General features: G+C 41.3%; 1 protein-coding gene across 10 annotated transcripts in view; it reads left to right on the forward strand.

Moving 5' to 3' along the window:
- Positions 1-17,649, forward strand: part of ldb2a (LIM domain binding 2a) — a 542,321-nt gene that overhangs the window by 460,245 nt on the left and 64,427 nt on the right. For all 10 annotated transcript variants that reach the window (XM_072252984.1, XM_072252986.1, XM_072252981.1 and 7 more), the window contains one exon: positions 1,043-1,126. In XM_072252984.1, the coding sequence (XP_072109085.1) occupies positions 1,043-1,126 (84 nt within the window). The remainder of the gene's footprint in view (positions 1-1,042; positions 1,127-17,649) is intronic.

A 17,649-nucleotide genomic window follows, 5' to 3' on the forward strand; every position in this document is an offset into this window, starting at 1 on the left:
GAAGCCAGGTGAGTGGTAGTGTTTATGATATGCTTTACAACAGGCAGTTAGTTGTTCGGCAATGTCAATTCACTTTTTAAAAAAACCGTGTCTGCATTAAGAGGAAACAGAACATAACTGAAGTCAGACCAAAGCAGGGTGATTTGTTCAGAAAATAAAAGGTCTGGAAAATTATACACAGATTATAAGCATAAAATCATCCTTAGATTCTCTCAACATTGTGGTTATCAGGATTAACTAACAGGGAATTTACCCAGTTGTTTGGACTCTGACTGGGAAAAGCATTGTTATTATTTGCAACCTTTAAGAAACCAAATTGAAAATCTGTTAGAATTGTATTTGACAGAAATAACCCAGATCGGATTTTCATTTAAGTGGACTGTAATACCCTACAAGAGGTGATGTGCAAAGGCTTAATATTTTTCCTAAATCTGAAGCAGCAATGGCATTTTATCTTTGAAAGTAATTTCAAGGTTATCTTACAAAGCTAACTAATTTTAGAATCCTAAGAAGTAAAAGTTCGATATTTCTATTGACTGTAAGTTTTGTGCTCACATTGGAATGAGACACATCCATTATTCTTGATCAGGCAACCTTATGGCTCTTTGTCACTTCAGAACAACCTCATAATGGATTGAAAATGTCAGCGCATCATGAAGTTAACAACTTCTATCTGTAAAAGCTTTACTCTTCAATTACCACCATTCAAGTGAATTCATAAGTAATTCATCTGGCTTCTTAAACATACATTAAGGTGATCATAAAAGTCTACTGTTTACAAATCCATTTGATCTCATTTTCCCCAGTGTTGAAGGAAGTGTGATAAGTGCATGCTGAGTCAATGAACATTATAGTTCACAAGGTTCATGTAATTCATAAAACTATTAGAAGCTTCACAATTTGTCTTTGAGAATAACAGAATTCTATTAGATACCTCTTCAGAATTAGTTTCTTATCTTTGCAGAGAAGAATTCTCTGAACAGTTCCAAACTTGTTTTTATTTTATCAGATATGTTATTTTCTAACTTTATGTTTTTTTCAGGCACAAGACCCTCAAGTGCTGGAACAATTGTCCAAAAACATCACTCGTATGGGGCTGACTAATTTCACCCTCAACTACCTCAGGGTAAGATCAGTGAATGTTTAGTTCATTTGAGAAATAACGAGGAAAAAAATAATTTTCAGAGTCAAATTTGAGTTGCAGCCTGCGTATCTTCATTTGATAGACATGTAAAGGTAAGTCATCAACTTACTAGCGAAGAGATTCTGAAGCACAAGTATTCTCATTGACGTATGTTGTGAAATTTGTTGTTTTGTGTCAGTAGTGCAGTGCAATACATAAAAATTACAATAAATTACCATAGGAATATATCAAAATCAAAGAGACAGCAAAATAGTGATGTAGTATTTATGGATTCATGGACTATTCAGAAATTTGATGGTGGAGGGGGAAAATGTTGTTCCTAAAATGTTGAGCGTGTGCCCTTAGGCTCGTGTACCTGCTCCCTGATGGTAATAATGAGAAGAGGCCATGTCCTAGATAGTGAGGGTCCTTCATGATGGATGCTGCCTTCTTGAGGCATCGCCTTTTGAAAATATCCTTGATAGTGGGAATGCTTGTGTCCATAATGGAGCTGGTTGAGTTTACAACCCTCTGTAGTTTTTTCGGATCCAGTGACTTGGCTCCTCCATATCACATGGTAATGCAACCAGTTGGAATGCTCGCCACAGTACATCTGTAGAAATTTGCTACTGTTTGGTGACATACCAAATCTCTTCAAACTCCTTATGAATTATAGCTGCTGGTGTGCCTTCTTCATTGTTACATCAAAATGTTGGGTCCAGTATACATTTTCAAGAGATGTTGACAACCAAGAACTTGAAGCTGCTCAGTCCTTCCATTGCTGACCACTTTATGAGAATTGCTGTGTTTTATCTTCATTTCCCTTTCCTGAAGTCTACAATCGATTCATTTGTCTTACTGACATTGAGTGCAAGGTTGAGTGCAATGAATATAGAACTTACAAGAAGTATGCATAAATGGGTGGAGGAAAACACAATTGTTTAACAATAAATGCAGCATTTACTTAAACTCTTTTCATGAGCTGCACTTGTAGTCCTAATATCCTACAATAATGTAGTCCAGATTATTAAATTGCATAGAGTATGATTTTTATAAGAAGAATGATTACAATTAACAACACATTTATTTGTATTGCACTTTTAATTGAGTCAATTTTTTGGTATTTTTGTTGTGTTTAGATTAATATTGTTTTAACATCACATAAAATGAGTGAATTTATGTGGACAATTCATTATGAATTGTTCATCATAAATGGTGATTTCATTTTTGATAATTGGTCTGCAAAATAAAATATGACCATATATAAATTGATTGAAAAAAAGATAAATTACACTGGAAATTGTTCTTGAAATAGCGAAGATCTTAGAGCAGATTTTACCTATTCTTGACCTCCCAAACTAGTCAAAAAGAAATGAGAAAATCTGCAGATGCTGGAAATCCAAGTAATACACACAAAATGCTGGAGGAACTCAGCAGGCCAGGCAGTTGACGTTTTTTTTCCTCTCTCTGGTCCTGCTAAAGGGTCTTAGCCTGAAACGTCGACTGTACTCTTTTCCATAGATGCTGCCTGGCTTGCTGAGTTCCTCCAGCATTTTGTGTGTGTTACTAGTCAAAAAGACATTGGTATTATGGGCCACTGGATGGACACTAGCTTCTGAAAACAGCACTGAAGTTTCTGTTTGTGCCTCATTGATTTGCCAAACATTTACTGCTGGTAGGAATTAGGTGGTGAAGGTAAGGGGTTCTGGCTAATTTCCTTTCTTTTGTGGCCTTTGTGCATACCTTCCCCATCTAAGTCCAGGCAAGCATTAGGAGGAGACAAATTTGATGGCAGTACACCCTTTCCTTGCCCTTTCCTTTGTCCCGGGGATTTAACAACATTGATGTAGTTTTGCTCTGAGCATTTTACAAATTAAGAAGAAACAGACTCCACATGCACTACTTGCTGGTTCATTCTCCCATTTCTACGCAGATGACTCTGTCTGATAGTGGTGGGCACCTCTTGTTTCATGTATTTTCCCTCAGGAGCATGCCCTGCATCTTAATTCACATCACTGTTGAAAATGCCAGTGATTGTGGTAATCACTGGAAATCTCTCCCCAACTTGGATAACCAAATTCTTAGCTAGAGGTAGTTTTCTTCTAATATCTACTCACAGTAGTTGCATTAACTTTAGAAAGTAATTGCGGAAAAATAGGTGTATCTTACCAGAAAATAATCAAGTATCTACGAGAAGATAATTAGCTTCATTTGAAGTTTCCATGTGAAACTGGTGGGATCTTTGAATAAATGTTGATATGAAATCAGTCTGCCAGGATATATTGCTAGGATATCTACTGCTATTTCAGTGTATCTTAAGAGAAAGGGAGAGAGAGAGTGATTAGCTTTATTTGTCATATATAGAACATAGGACATAGAATATTACAGCACAGTACAGGCCCTTCGGCCCACAATGTTGTGCCAACCCTTAAACCCTGTTTCCCATATAACCCCCCCCCCCAACCTTAAATTCCTCCATATATGATTTACACTGATAAATAATCTGGCTTTTTATGGCCCCTCTTCTTGAAGGAGGATGTGATTGTACACCCAGGGCACATGATTGCTAAATGACCATCCTTGGAAGTACCACAGTCAGTTCCACTTTGAATATCTCTACTTAAGGTAGAAGCATCAACTTGCAGCTCACCCAGCTTGACTGCAAACAAGATTTTGTCACCACATCTGCGGTTTCTGGCACCTTCTAGTTATATTTAAAATTAATTTTTGGGTGAACTTGAATTGATGTTTGCAGAAGGGAATTCCGAATTTATACCACTCTGCACATAGAAGTGCTCCCTCATCTCTCTCTCGAAGGACCTGGCTTTAATTTTTAAACCATGTCCCCTAGTCCCAGACTACCAAGCGGTTGAAATTTTTTTCTTCCCCATTATCATCCTCAAACCTTTAATCGCTTTGCTTCTGAATCTTCCACATCCTAGGGGATACAATCACGGTTAGAATATTCTCCCCTTGTGATTTAGCCCTTGGAGACCACATGTCATCTTGATAAATGTACACTGTTTGCTCTACAAGTCCATTATATCCTTCCTCAAATGTTGTGCCCGGATCTGCTCACAGTACTTCAGGTGTGATGTAACCAAGTTTGGTAAAGTTATAACATCTTTTTTAACCTCTTTATATTCCATTCCTCTAATTATAAGTATTTGTATCTATGTATCAGCATCCTATTAGCTTTTTTAATTATTAGGATACCCGGCCATGATAATTTAATTGTATATATCTCCAAGTATCTTTGGTCCTCCATATTTTTATCTTTGCACCATTTAAAAATTAATTTGTTTTTTCCTTTTTTGACCCAAAAAGGATGATCAGGTGGGGGAGCCCAGAATTAGGGGCATAGTAGGGGTCACACTTAGGGGTCATACTTGATGGAAAACCTTCATACAAATGTTAGTTGAAATATATGCTTGTCTTCCTGACACTCAGTCAACCAAAGAATTTTAAATCTCGGATATAAGCCAGGGTTTCAGGGCAGACTGATAAACCTTGGTAACCAAGGAATTGATTTGCTTTCTGTGCCTGCATTGATTGTGCAGTGTAGTAGTGGAGTATAATGAACATATTTCCACTACATTAGCAGACACGTGTGAAGGTGTATTTCTACCAAAGAATGTAGAAGTAGGTTCAAAAGGTGGGTTACTTCTTTCCCCTGTGCCATGTCAGTAGGAATATCCACAGCAATTATATCATGCCTAAAACAGAGCTCCTTCTCCCCACTGCAGTTTCGAACCAGAGCTGTTGGTAACATTCAATATTCTTGCAGCCCCCCCCCCACCAATTTCCAGCCACTGCGATTGTTTGCACGTTTATGTCTCATTATTTTTTTTAACTTTTGATTTCCCCTTCACTGCTTAATCCCACAATTTGTAGCAGTAGATAGCTATCCAAACCTTACCAAAAGTGTTGTCCACCTAATCTATCACTCATCCTTAATTCCCTTTGAATACTCATCATTAGAGTTGCCTATTTTCCCATTGCAATGCAAATCATCCCGCTGTAGATTAGCTCGTTTCTATTTTCTTCTGTCCAAAACCTAACATTTGTTATTTCCAGTCTAGGCTGCTCAAAGTTAGATAATCTAAAGTAAGTGGGAAAGAACAAAAGTCACAGTGATCTATGTGGAAGTATAGACTTGCCTTTCAAGGACTCATTTTTGTAAAACTACTTTCTTGATGCAAAGGATTGAAGCCTCAAACAGTGGCAGGCTTTAAAGAAATATAATATTCTCACATGGGAGGGAGAAGACAAAACAAGGCTCACCACAAAACTTTGAAAGCCAACTATACTATATCTTCTGATCTTCAAATTAGTTCAAATTACTTTAAATATTAGAATGTATTTTTTTTAGAAAAAAGATCAAAAATTTAGTAGATGGGGATAAGCCATAGGCAACAGTGCTCAGATGAACAGTCCCCTCATTTCACCAGGCTTGCCTGGCTCCCTCATGGTTGATAAACCGCAGTGGAAGAAACTCCATATGTGGGAATCTCTGTCCCAATGTAGAGGGTATTCAAGGATGGAGCTGTTATGGAGAAAATATGGAAGAGATGCATTATTTAACTTCTGATGAAGAGGCACTGTACTAATATTTTCCTTTTGCATCCCCTCCACTTACAGTCAAATTAAGAGAAATCACTGGATATTTAGTTGAGGGTAAATATTAAGGCACTGAGGAGTGCAGTAGAACAGAGGAATCTGGGAATACAGATAGAAAATTCCCTAAAAGTGGCGTCACAGGTAGATAGGGTCGTAAAGAGAGCTTTTGGTACATTGGCCTTTATTAATCAAAGTATTGAATATAAGAGCTGGAATGTTACAAGGAGGTTGTATAAGGCATTGGTGAGGCCGAATCTGGAGTATTATGTTCAGTTTTGGTCACCAAATTACAGGAAGGATATTAGTAAGGTTGAAAGAGTGCAGAGAACGTTTACAAGGATGTTGCCGGGACCTGAGAAACTCAGTTACAGAGAAAGGTTGAATAGGTTAGGACTTTATTCCCTGGAGCGTAGAAGAATGAGGGGAGATTTGATGGGTAAATTATGATGGGTATAGATAGAGTGAATGCAAGCAGACTTTTTCCACTGAGGCAAGGGGAGAAAAAAACCAGAGGACATGGGTTAAGGGTAAGGGGGGAAAATTTTAAAGGGAACATTGGGGGGGCTCCTTCACACAGAGAGTGGTGGGAGTGTGGAATGAGCTGCCAGACGAGGTGGTAAATGTGGGTTCTTTTTTAACATTTAAGAATAAATTGGAAGATACATGGATGGGAGTTGTATGGAGGGATATGGTCCGTGTGCAGGTCAGTGGAACTAGGCAGAAAATAGTTCGGCACAGCCAAGAGGGGCCAAAAGGCCTGTTTCTGTGCTGTAGTTTTTCTATGGTTTCTCTGTTTTTGGTAATTCTGGAAATATTCCAAAAGTAAGCTATTTTTAGTGATCTGAAGGTCGCTAGTTCGAGCCTCAGCTGTGGCAGCATGTTGTGTCCTTGAGCAAGGCACTTAATCACACATTGCTCTGTGATGACACTGGTGCCAAGCTGTATGGGTCCTAGTGCCCTTCCCTTGGATAACAGCGGTGGCGTGGAGAGGGGAGAATTGCAGCATGGGCAACTGCTGATCTTCCATACAACCTTGCCCAGGCCTGCGCCCTGGAAACCTTCCAAGGCACAAATCCATGGTCTCATGAGACTAACAGATGCCTATTAAGCTATTTTTTTTTAACTGCTTGAGAAACTCAGCAGGTCAAGCAACATCAGTAGAGGCAAAAGAATGGTCAACATTTTGGCTCAAGATCTTACATCATGACAGAAGGAAGATAACCAGCAAATAAAAGTGAGGGAGAAGTGTGAGGCAGACTGGGAAACGAAACCCCTACATGAGGAGAGAGAATATTGAGCAGATGGGGCCAGCTGGGAGAAGGGGGTGACTGTTGAGATAGAAGCTGGGAGATGATAGGTGAAAATGGATAAGGAGGGATAATGGGTGGTTGGAACCAGATTGGGAGGGGTAGAGGATGTTACCTAAATCATCCTCTACTCCAACCTTGTCCCATCTGCCTCTCACCCATTTACCTATCCACTTTGTTCATCTTTTCCATTCCCTCACCCTCTCTCTTTCTCCACCTAGTTCCATCTGCCTAAAGTGTCCAGCAGTTTGTTTAGGTGAACATTGTCTTCAACAAAGTTGGCCACAAACATTTCCAATAAAGTATGTTGCCAGTTATTTTAAACAGATTTAAATCTTCAATGATAAACCTTCAACAAGACAAACAGCCCATTGCCATAGCTCAGCACAGCATTGTACAGGTACATCAGCCCAGGGTATGCCAATCTTTTAACCTACTCCAAGATCAATCCAATGTTTCCCTTTCACATAGTCCTCCATTTCTTTCATCCATGTGCCTATCTAAGAGTCTCTTAAATGTCCCTGATGTATTTGGCACTGTGTTTCATGTTGCTACCAGTTTGTATAGAAAACCTGCCTCTGGCATCCCCTCTATTTCCCTCCAATCACTTTAAAATTATGCCTTCTCATATTAGCCACCTCTGCCCTGGGACAAAGGCACTGGTTGTCCGCTCCTTTCAGTTTTGCATTTCTATCAAAAGGCAGCATGCAGAGATTTGGCACTGCAGTATTTCTCCTTGTGCAGTAGAACAGTGATTCAATGTAATTTGAAACCCGAATAACTTTTAAAAATCAGTTTCACCAGTATGGCAAGGAATATTATCAAATTCCTTTCAATATTAGGGAAGTTGTCCACCTTGTTAAGGTTGCTTTCACTGATTTTACTAGTCAAATACTGCATTTATTTTTCAAAGACGAATTGCATTTAATTGCACCTTCAATGTTGTCAAAATCTCCATAAACACAGCACAGAGTCAAAAGCAGAGTCTATTAATAACAATATTGTGGGGTGGAGTGGGGGATGGACGGAGATGGATGGTTGCCAAGATCTTTTCAACTAAAGGAGGTTTTAATGAGGATAGAGGAGTTAAGAAGACAATTCCATAGAATAGGGTTGGAAATTGTATCTGTAGTCCTCGCTGATACAATTTCCAAACCTATTCTCATATCATATATTTGTTTTTTATTTCAAAATATACTTTATTCAAAAATAAATATATACAATAAACCATTCAATAACTTTTCCTCCTTTACATACGTTTCCATTATACTCAGTAAAATATCCGTATTAATAGCCACCCACGTGGCACTCCAGTAGTTCAGCTTAGCATATCATTGTTGAGGGGTATACTCCCCGCCCACCGACCCCTCCCACTCCCACGGGTGGAGAAACCTATACTGTGGTCCTTCCCCACCGGGCCCTTTGCGGTGGCTGCACCAAGTTTCAGTGCGTCCCTCAGCACGTACTCCTGCAGCCGAGAGTGTGCCAGTCGGCAGCATTCTCCCACGGACATCTCTGTGTGCTGGTAGATCATCAAGTTTCGGGCTGACCAAAGAGCGTCTTTCACCGAGTTGATGATCTGCCAGCAGCACCGGATGTTGGTCTCCGTGTGCGTCCCTGGGAACAGCCCGTAGATCAGAGAGTCCTCTGTTACGCAGCTGCTGGGGATAAAACGTGACACTAGCCCGTCCATCCTCCTCCACACCCTCTTTGCGAACTGGCAGTGTGCAAAGAGGTGGGTCACAGACTCCTCCTCACTGCAGTCCTCCCGTGGGCAGTGGGGTGCGAAGACGACATTCCGGGCGTACAGGAGGGCTCTGACTGGGAGGGCCCCTCTCACCGCCAGCCAGGCGAGGTCTTGGTGCCTGTTGGTGAGATCTGGCGATGAGGCATTTTGCCAGATGAACTGGACAGTCTGCTCAGGGAACCACCCCACTGTGTCCATCACGTCCTTCTCCTGCAGTGCCTGCAGGACACTTCGTGCCGACCACTGCCTGATGGCCCTGTGGTCAAAGGCGTTCTCCTGGAAGAACTTTGCCACGTAGGACAGGTATGCCGGCAACGACCAGCTGACTGGGGCGTTGCGCGGGAGTGGGGCCAGACCCATCCTTCGTAGCCAGGGCGACAAGTAGAACCTGGGCACTTAGTGGTACTTGGTGCCCACATACCTGGGCTCTACACACGACCTGATGCAGCCACATACGAAGCTGGCCATCAGGGTGAGGGCGACATTGGTGACGTTCTTGCCCCCGTTGTCCAGGGACTTGTGCATGACGGTCCATCTCACCCGCTCCATCTTGGATCCCCAGACGAATCTGAAGACAGCCCGGGTGATTTCCGAGCTGTAGGAGCGGGGGCCGGGCCAGACCTGCGCCAAGTACAGCAGCCCTGAGAGCACCTCACACCTGATGACCAGGTTCTTGCCCGTTATCGACAGGGAGCGCCCTCCCCACAGTCCCAGTTTCTGTTTCACCTTGGCAGTCCGCTCCTGCCAGTTTTTGTTGCACATCTCAGCCCCTCCGAACCAGATCCCCAACACCTTCACGTGGTCAGACCTGATGGTGAAGGGGACGCTGGATCGGTCGGGCCAGTTGCCGAAGAGCATGGCTTCGCTCTTCGTGCGGTTGACCCCGGCCCCCGACGCTAGCTCGAACTGTTCACAGGTGCCAATCAACCTGCGAACTGACCTCGGATCAGAGCAGAAGACGGTGACGTCGTCCATGTACAGGGAGGTTTTCACTTGGGTCCCTCCACTGCCTGGCAGCGTCACCCCTCTTATGCCCTCATCCCTCCTGGTGGCTTCCAAAATTATATATTTAAGTGTGGACCTAGGCCATAATTGCTGCAAGAATTCTCCACTTTTCCACCTACCACCACACAGTAAATTCATTACATCCTTCACTTACCCGTTGAAAACCATGAGTGGATATTTGTTCATGCACAATTACAGATTCATTAGTTTGTATAAAAAATCAGTGTTTGCAGTATGTCACAGAAAACAGCTAAACAATACGAGACAGTTTACAAATGGCAAAGTACTGACAAAAACGGCACACATTGTTTTGATAAACAAAACAGTTTCCCAACATAGAGATGAAGGTTTAGTGAATGCTAATTTCTCAAAATCAAACTGCCATGCATTGTTCTTGTTGTGCTTTACATGGCCTCTATTTTGAATGAACTCTAGAATTTAAAAATCTATTTTACTTTTGTTAGTTTCCTTAAGGTAACCTTATGATCAACACCCACAACTGAGTCATTTAATTTGACCACACACACACACACACACATACATACACAATTTACATCAATGCATGTTGTCTTCTATCCTGTTCTTAATCAGATTGTCATCCCACTTCCTTTTAAAAGGCTTTTAACAGAGTATTGTGTTTAGTGGGAAAGTATTCCACTAGTATGTGAGGAGAAAAAAGTTTTAATCGTGAGGCTCATGATGCTTGCCGATTCCGAAGGTCTATCTATTGCATTCACATCTCCTGGGGGAATTAATTAAATAAATTTGTTACAGCTGAAGGCAGTGTAAATTATACACGATATGTATAGAGTAAGTTGGTTCAGTGAGGTAAATGACCTTTTCTTATTTTATATTTCTTTAAATTTCTGTCAACAATTTGAGGATTAGGATGTCTTATATTAACTTAAAATGCTTCACACAGTATTGAGTCACTTAGAAAATAGAATGGACATTCCATCTATTCATCAATCAGTGATGTAAAGCATGTTCTCTCTGGGGTCAGAAGACTGTGAAAGAGTTTTGGTATTCATGGCATTGTCACTGGCTTGACATTATCACCAGTAAGTCTTATTTAGATTTATTTTAAAAATATGTAACAGTTAATAGATGTGGATATCCGGTTCATCGCAGTTGTACTATTAAAATTGTTACCATGGTGCTTAGTTGCGCAGATGAATGCTGCCAGGAAGCTATTGATCAAATGCCAGCAGGTGCCAGTTGGTGGTTATCCAAAGCTTATTTGCAATGTATTTGTTAAAGTATTTGAAACATGTACCTTTGGTGCATAATGTCAGTTCATTCATATGAAGGGTCATTTTTTTTATATATGACATATAAAAAGGGCAGTGGGGAAAGTTAATAGGCAGCTCACTTGATGCTGTCACAAAAAAAGCAAGAACCACTTTGACGGTAAGGTGTTATTTCTATGTGAAGCCACATTGCACAGACATATCCAGTGCTAACTGACAGATAACTGATGATCAAATTGACAATCCATCCAATGATCCACTGACTCACTGCTCTTAAAAGATGAGAGTCAAAGTGGGGCTGTGGAATTATTGAGAGGCATAATCATTGTTCGTTTTAGCCCTAAGATATCCTTCACTACTCGTAAATTAACTTTTTTCTGTCTACCTCTCCAGCATTCTGCATTGTTTCATTGAGAGATGAGATTTGCATTCTGATCGTATTCTATCCAAAATGACAATAATGAGAGGCAACTATGAAATTTCTTCCTTTCACAGTTTTAGTATCAATAGTAAACTATTACTGTTAAATAAAATGGCTATGCAAAAGTGACCTGGGTATCTTCTTGATCTTTAGTGAGAAGGTCTAAGAACATCCCCAAAGGTGAAGAAGAGTCAATTCACAGAAAGATTGTCTGTCTTCTTATTTGCATGTTACATATTCTTCCTTGATAAGCTATAAGGAAGAAACTTGTCTTTGAGGAAGCATTTTCTACTGAAACATACTGTAGATTTACATGAAGACATTTCCATGACCTCAGTAAATACTCTTTGTTTCCAATCAGCGTTTTAATGGTTTTGACAGACTTCTTGAGGATGTTGAATTGCAAAACAATTGATGGTTAAAATCTTATCAGATTCTACTAGCACTCCGTTACACTGCAAGTGGAAAGGCAAGCAGAGTTTTGGGATCAGTATTGAAAAAGTACATCTTACAGTTCTGTGCGTTCTAGTCACTACTCAGATTTCATATCATGTTTTCTCTGGGAAAACCATCATCACTCTATTTTACATTGTTTCAATCCTTCAATGAATTTTTAGCATAAATCTCAATAGATTGACCGGAATTTAAAGAAATATCAAAATGAGCAAAAGCAACTTTGTCACTTAGAGTTTCAGAAGGCTCTGCATATGCAACATTTATTTAATAATGCAAACACAAGAGATTCTGTAGATGTTGGAAATCCAGAGCAAGACACACAAAATGCAGGAGGAAGTCAGCAGTCAGGCAGGATCTGTGGAACGGAATAAACAGTTCATGTTTCAGGCCAAGACCTTTCATAAAGATGAGAAAGGAAGGGGTAAGATGCCAGAATAATAAGGTGGGGGGTGGGGAGGATTAGGAGAACAAGCTAGAAGGTGATAGGTGAAGCCAGTTGGGTGGAAGAGGGAAGATGAAGTGAGAAGCTGGGTTGTGATAGGTGGAAAGAGTAAAAGGAAAGAAGAAGGAATCTGATAAGAGAGGAGAGAGGTCCAGGAGAGTAAGGGAAGGGGGAGATGCCCCAGGTGGAGGTAATAGGCAGGCAAGGAGAAACAGTCAGAGGGGAGACAGAGTGGGGATTGAAAGAAGAGGGAAGGGGGAGGGGGAGAAATTACCAAAAGTTTGAGAAAGTGATCAGGTTGAAGACACACAGACGAAATAAGACATACTGTTCCTCCAACCTGAGAGTGACCTCACCATAGCAGTAGAGGATGCCATGTCAGAATGGAAATGGGGATTGGAATTAAGATGGCTGGCCACAAGAACAGTGGCGTCTCTAGGGTATGGCAGGTATGGCACGTGCCCTGGGCACCACTGAGCAGTTTCTATTAAAGTCAGACAAGCCATCCTCGGATAGTGAGAAAAGAATTTTCTTCAGATGTATGATCTGTATTTGATTAGCATGGGTGAGAAGCACCAGGATGGCCTTATTTCAGAGCATTGTGTAAGAAAACCATGAAATGTTTCTTCACGAAGAAGAAGGAAAGTGGAGCTGAAGGATGGAAGAGACGAAAGTTGGAGGCGGAGGAAGCCAAGAAGTCATGCAAGTTCTTCATGGAACAGCTTCTTTCCCTCTGCCATCTGATTCCTAAATGGACATCGAACCTTTGGACACTACCTCACTTTTTTAACATAGACTATTTCTGGTTTTTGCACAATTTTTAATCTATTCAATATAAGTATACTGTAAATGATTTATTAATTTATTATTGTTATTTTATTTTGTTTTTTTTCTGTATTATGTATTGCATTGAACTGCTGCTGCTACATTAAGAAATTTCACATGACATGCCGGTGATAATAAACCTGATTCCGAATCTATTTAATGCAACAAAGGCAATAGCCTCCAGTTCTTGTAAAGACTAGGATCAATATGTTGTAACAAAACTACAGAAATTGTATCTACCCAACAGCACAAATTTGATTACATACTTCTTGTTCACAGAACTGAGTAAATATAACCCATCCATTTACTGTCCCACTAATCTAATCGCACTCATCAGAAAATTAATGGAAAATACACTCAATAGGCAGCAAGCTGTATCACTCTATCCTACCTGCCATAATGTTGCCTCTTAGATGCGACATTTTAATAACCTATTCATCAATGGATGCAAAGAATATCATGGATGAAACAAATATCTAACGAGGATGTCATGAACAGAGCAAACACAAAAAGAGAAATAATGTATGAGATCATGAAAAGGCAACGTAACTTCATTGGACATTTGATTATGAAAGAGGAGTTAGAATACACGGTAATTATGGGAAAGATTGTAGGGAAGAAAGCAAGAGGAAGACAAAGACAAATGATGATGGAGACAGCAGCCAGAGGACTGGAAATGAATACCAATGAACTGATCCACTTGACCCGAAACAGGAGTGTGTGGGCCATGGCAGTCAAAGCTCAAACTGGGCACGGCACCTGATGATGATGATGATTCATCAATGATTTGGATCCCTGAAACATATTCAGCTCCAGGTGTCAATATAGCCTTGGTCCAGACAAGGACAAAAGAGCTGATTTCTATTAGTGTGATCAGGTGACAATGAAATCAAGGCAGCACATGAACAAAAATGACACACTACTAAGATTAGACTTCAGACTGAAAACTGGTACTTGGAGTCATACCCAGAGAAAAGGAAGATAGTTGCGTTTGCTGGTGAAAAATTATCTCAGCCCCAGGCCACATATGTAACTCTTCAGATTATAGTAAGTCGCAGTCCTTTGCAGCTTATTGATCATTGATCTTGTCTTGAGGTCAGAAATTAGCTATTTGCTGATGATTACACAACACTGAATCACTATTTCTCAGGTATAAATGGTTTATGCCTGTCTGAGCTGATTAGTGGGAAATAAGACCATAAGACCATAAGACAAAGGAGCAGAAGTCAGCCATTCGGCCCATCGAGTCTGCTCCGCGATTTTATCATGAGCTGATCCATTCTCCCATTTAGTCCCTCTCGCCTGCCTTCTCACCATAACCTTTGATGCCCTGGCTACTCAGATACCTATCAATCTCTGCCTTAAATACACCCAATGACTTGGCCTCCATTGCCACTTGTGGCAACAAATTCCATAGATTCACCACCCTCTGGCTAAAAAAATTTCTTTGCATCTCTGTTCTGAATGGGCGCCCTTCAATCCTTAAGTCATGCCCTCTCGTACTAGACTCTCCCATCATGGGAAACAACTTTGCCACATCCACCCTGTCCATGCCTTTCAACATTCGAAATGTTTCTATGAGGTCTCCCCTCATTCTTCTAAACTCCAAGGAATACAGTCCAAGAGCAGACAAATGTTCCTCATATGGTAACCCTCTCATTCCCGGAACCATTCTAGTGAATCTTCCCTGTACCCTCTCCAACGTCAGCACATCCTTTCTTAAATACGGAGCCCAAAACTGCTCACAGTACTCCAAGTGAGGTCTCACCAGCGCCTTATAGAGCCTCAACATCACATCCCTGCTCCTATACTCTATTCCTCTTGAAATGAATGCCAACATTGCATTCGCCTTGTTCACCACTGACTCAATCTGGAGGTTAACGTTAAGGGTATCCTGTACAAGGACTCCCAAGTCCCATTGCATCTCAGAACTTTGAATTCTCTCCCCATTTAAATTATCATCTGTCCGTTTATTTCTTCTGCCAAAGTGCATAACCATACACTTTCCAACATTGTATTTCATTTGCCACTTCTTTGCCCATTTTTCCAATCTATCCAAGTCTCTCTACAGACTCTCTGTTTCCTCAGCACTACCGGCCCCTCCACCTATCTTCATATCGTCAGCAAACTTAGCCACAAAGCCATCTATTCCATAATCCAAATCGTTGATGTACAATGTAAAAAGAAGCAGCCCCAACACGGACCCCTGTGGAACACCACTGGTAACCGGCAGCCAACCAGAATAGGATCCCTTTATTCCCACTCTCTGTTTCCTGCCAATCAGCCAACGCTGTATCCATGTATGTAACTTTTCCGTAATTCCATGGGCTCTTATCTTGTTAAGTAGCCTCATGTGTGGCACCTTGTCAAAGGCCTTCTGAAAATCCAAATGTAGCCCTCCCCCCCCCCCCGGCTACCCTCAGGGTCGCTCGGCTCGCTGTCGTTTAGGGAAGCAGCCTCGGCCCCGGCAAACTGGGTAAATCGTTTGTGTGGATGCTGTGTGAGGTATCCCACCCCGCCCAAATAACAGACAATACACCAGATGCAATTAAATGATTTACAGTTTATAGATATTACTGGAACTATATAATTAAGAGAGAATAAAATATAAAACGAAAATAAAAGGCGCCACACTTATCAAAGTTCAATCTCTTCGTGCACAAAAACCGTTGGAGCTCAAGGACCTTCTTCTTCACCCTGCGACCCCCTCGGACCACCTCGACCGGCCGCCTGGGACCAACAACGGTGGTCGACCAGACGTTCCACACGAGTCCGTCTCCGTCTCCTCGCTGAACGCTCTCCTCGGGGTCTGACCCCGTTAGCGGACATCACAGCATATCGTCCATCCTCTGTTTCGCTCTCCTGCCTTCTGCCCCAAAACCCCGCGCATACAGTATCTTCAAATACACCAAAACCATAACAACTATAGCACTTGCTTATCACACTCTAAAGCAAAACAAGCTGCTAGTGCAAACTTTCTCAGCGTTTAACACAACAAAGCCGCATTCTCCAGATTAACATAACAAAGACGCCATTTTAATTAGCCTCCGCAGTAACATAAAAATCGAAACCCCCTTACACAAATATACAACATCCACCGCATCTCCCTTGTCTAGCCTACTTGTAATTTCCTCAAAAAATTGTAATGGGTTTGTCAGGCAGGATTTTCCTTTAAGGAATCCATGCTGAGTTCTGCCTATCTTGTCATATGCCTCCAGGTACTCTGTAACCTCATCCTTGACAATCGACTCCAACAACTTCCCAACCACCGATGTCAAGCTAACAGGTCTATAATTTCCATTTTTGCTTCCTTACCCCCTTCTTAAATAGCGGAGTGACATTTGCAATCTTCCAGTCCTCCGGAACCATGCCAGAATCTATCGACTTTTGAAAGATTATTGCTAATGCCTTCGCAATCTCCATAGCTACTTCCTTCAGAACACGCGGGTGCATTCCATCTTGTCCGGGAGATTTATCTACCTTTAGACTATTCAGCTTCCTGAGTACTTTCTCTGTCGTAATTGTGACTGCGCACACTTCTCTTCCCTGCCACCCTTGAGTGTCTTGTATACTACTGATGTCTTCCTCAGTGAAGACTGATGCAAAATATTCGTTCAGTTCCTCCGCCATCTCCTTATCTCCCATTACAATTTCTCCAGCATTATTTTCTATTGGTGCTACATCTACTTTCACCTGCCTTTTACTCTTTATATACTTGAAAAAGCTTTCAGTATCCTCCTTGATATTATTTGCTAGTTTCCTTTCATAGTTAATCTTTTCCCTCTTAATGACCTTCTTAGTTTCCTTTTGTAAGCTTTTAAAAACTTCCTAATCCTCTGTCTTCCCACTAATATTTGCTTCCTTGTATGCCCTCTCCTTTGCTTTAACTTTGACTTTGACTTCTCTTGTCAGCCACGGTTGCATCCTTTTCCCATTTGAAAATTTCTTCTTTTTTGGAATATACCTGTCTTGCACCTTCCTCACTTCTCGCATAAACTCCAGCCACTGCTGCTCTGCCGTCCTTCCCGCCAGTGTCTCTTTCCAGTCAACTCTGGCCAGTTCCTCTCTCATGCCACTGTAATTTCCTTTATTCCACTGAAATACTGACATATCAGATTTCGGCTTCTCTTTTTCAGATTTCACGGTGAACTCAGTCATGTTATGATCACTGTCTCCTAAGGGTTCCTTCACCTCAATCTGTCTAATCACCTCCGGTTCATTACATAATACCCAATCCAGTACAGCCGATCCCCTAGTGGGCTCAACAACAAGCTGTTCTAAAAAGCCATCTCGCAGACATTCTACAAATTGTCTCTCTTGAGATCCAGTGCCGACCTGATTTTCCCAATCCACTTGCATGTTAAAATCCCCCACAATTATCATAACACTGCCCTTCTGACGAGTTTTTTCTATTTCCTGTTGTAATTTGTAGTCCACATCACTGCAGCTGTTT

This window comes from Mobula birostris, chromosome 3 (assembly GCF_030028105.1).
Source record: "Mobula birostris isolate sMobBir1 chromosome 3, sMobBir1.hap1, whole genome shotgun sequence".
Taxonomy (NCBI): Eukaryota; Metazoa; Chordata; class Chondrichthyes; order Myliobatiformes; family Myliobatidae; genus Mobula; species Mobula birostris.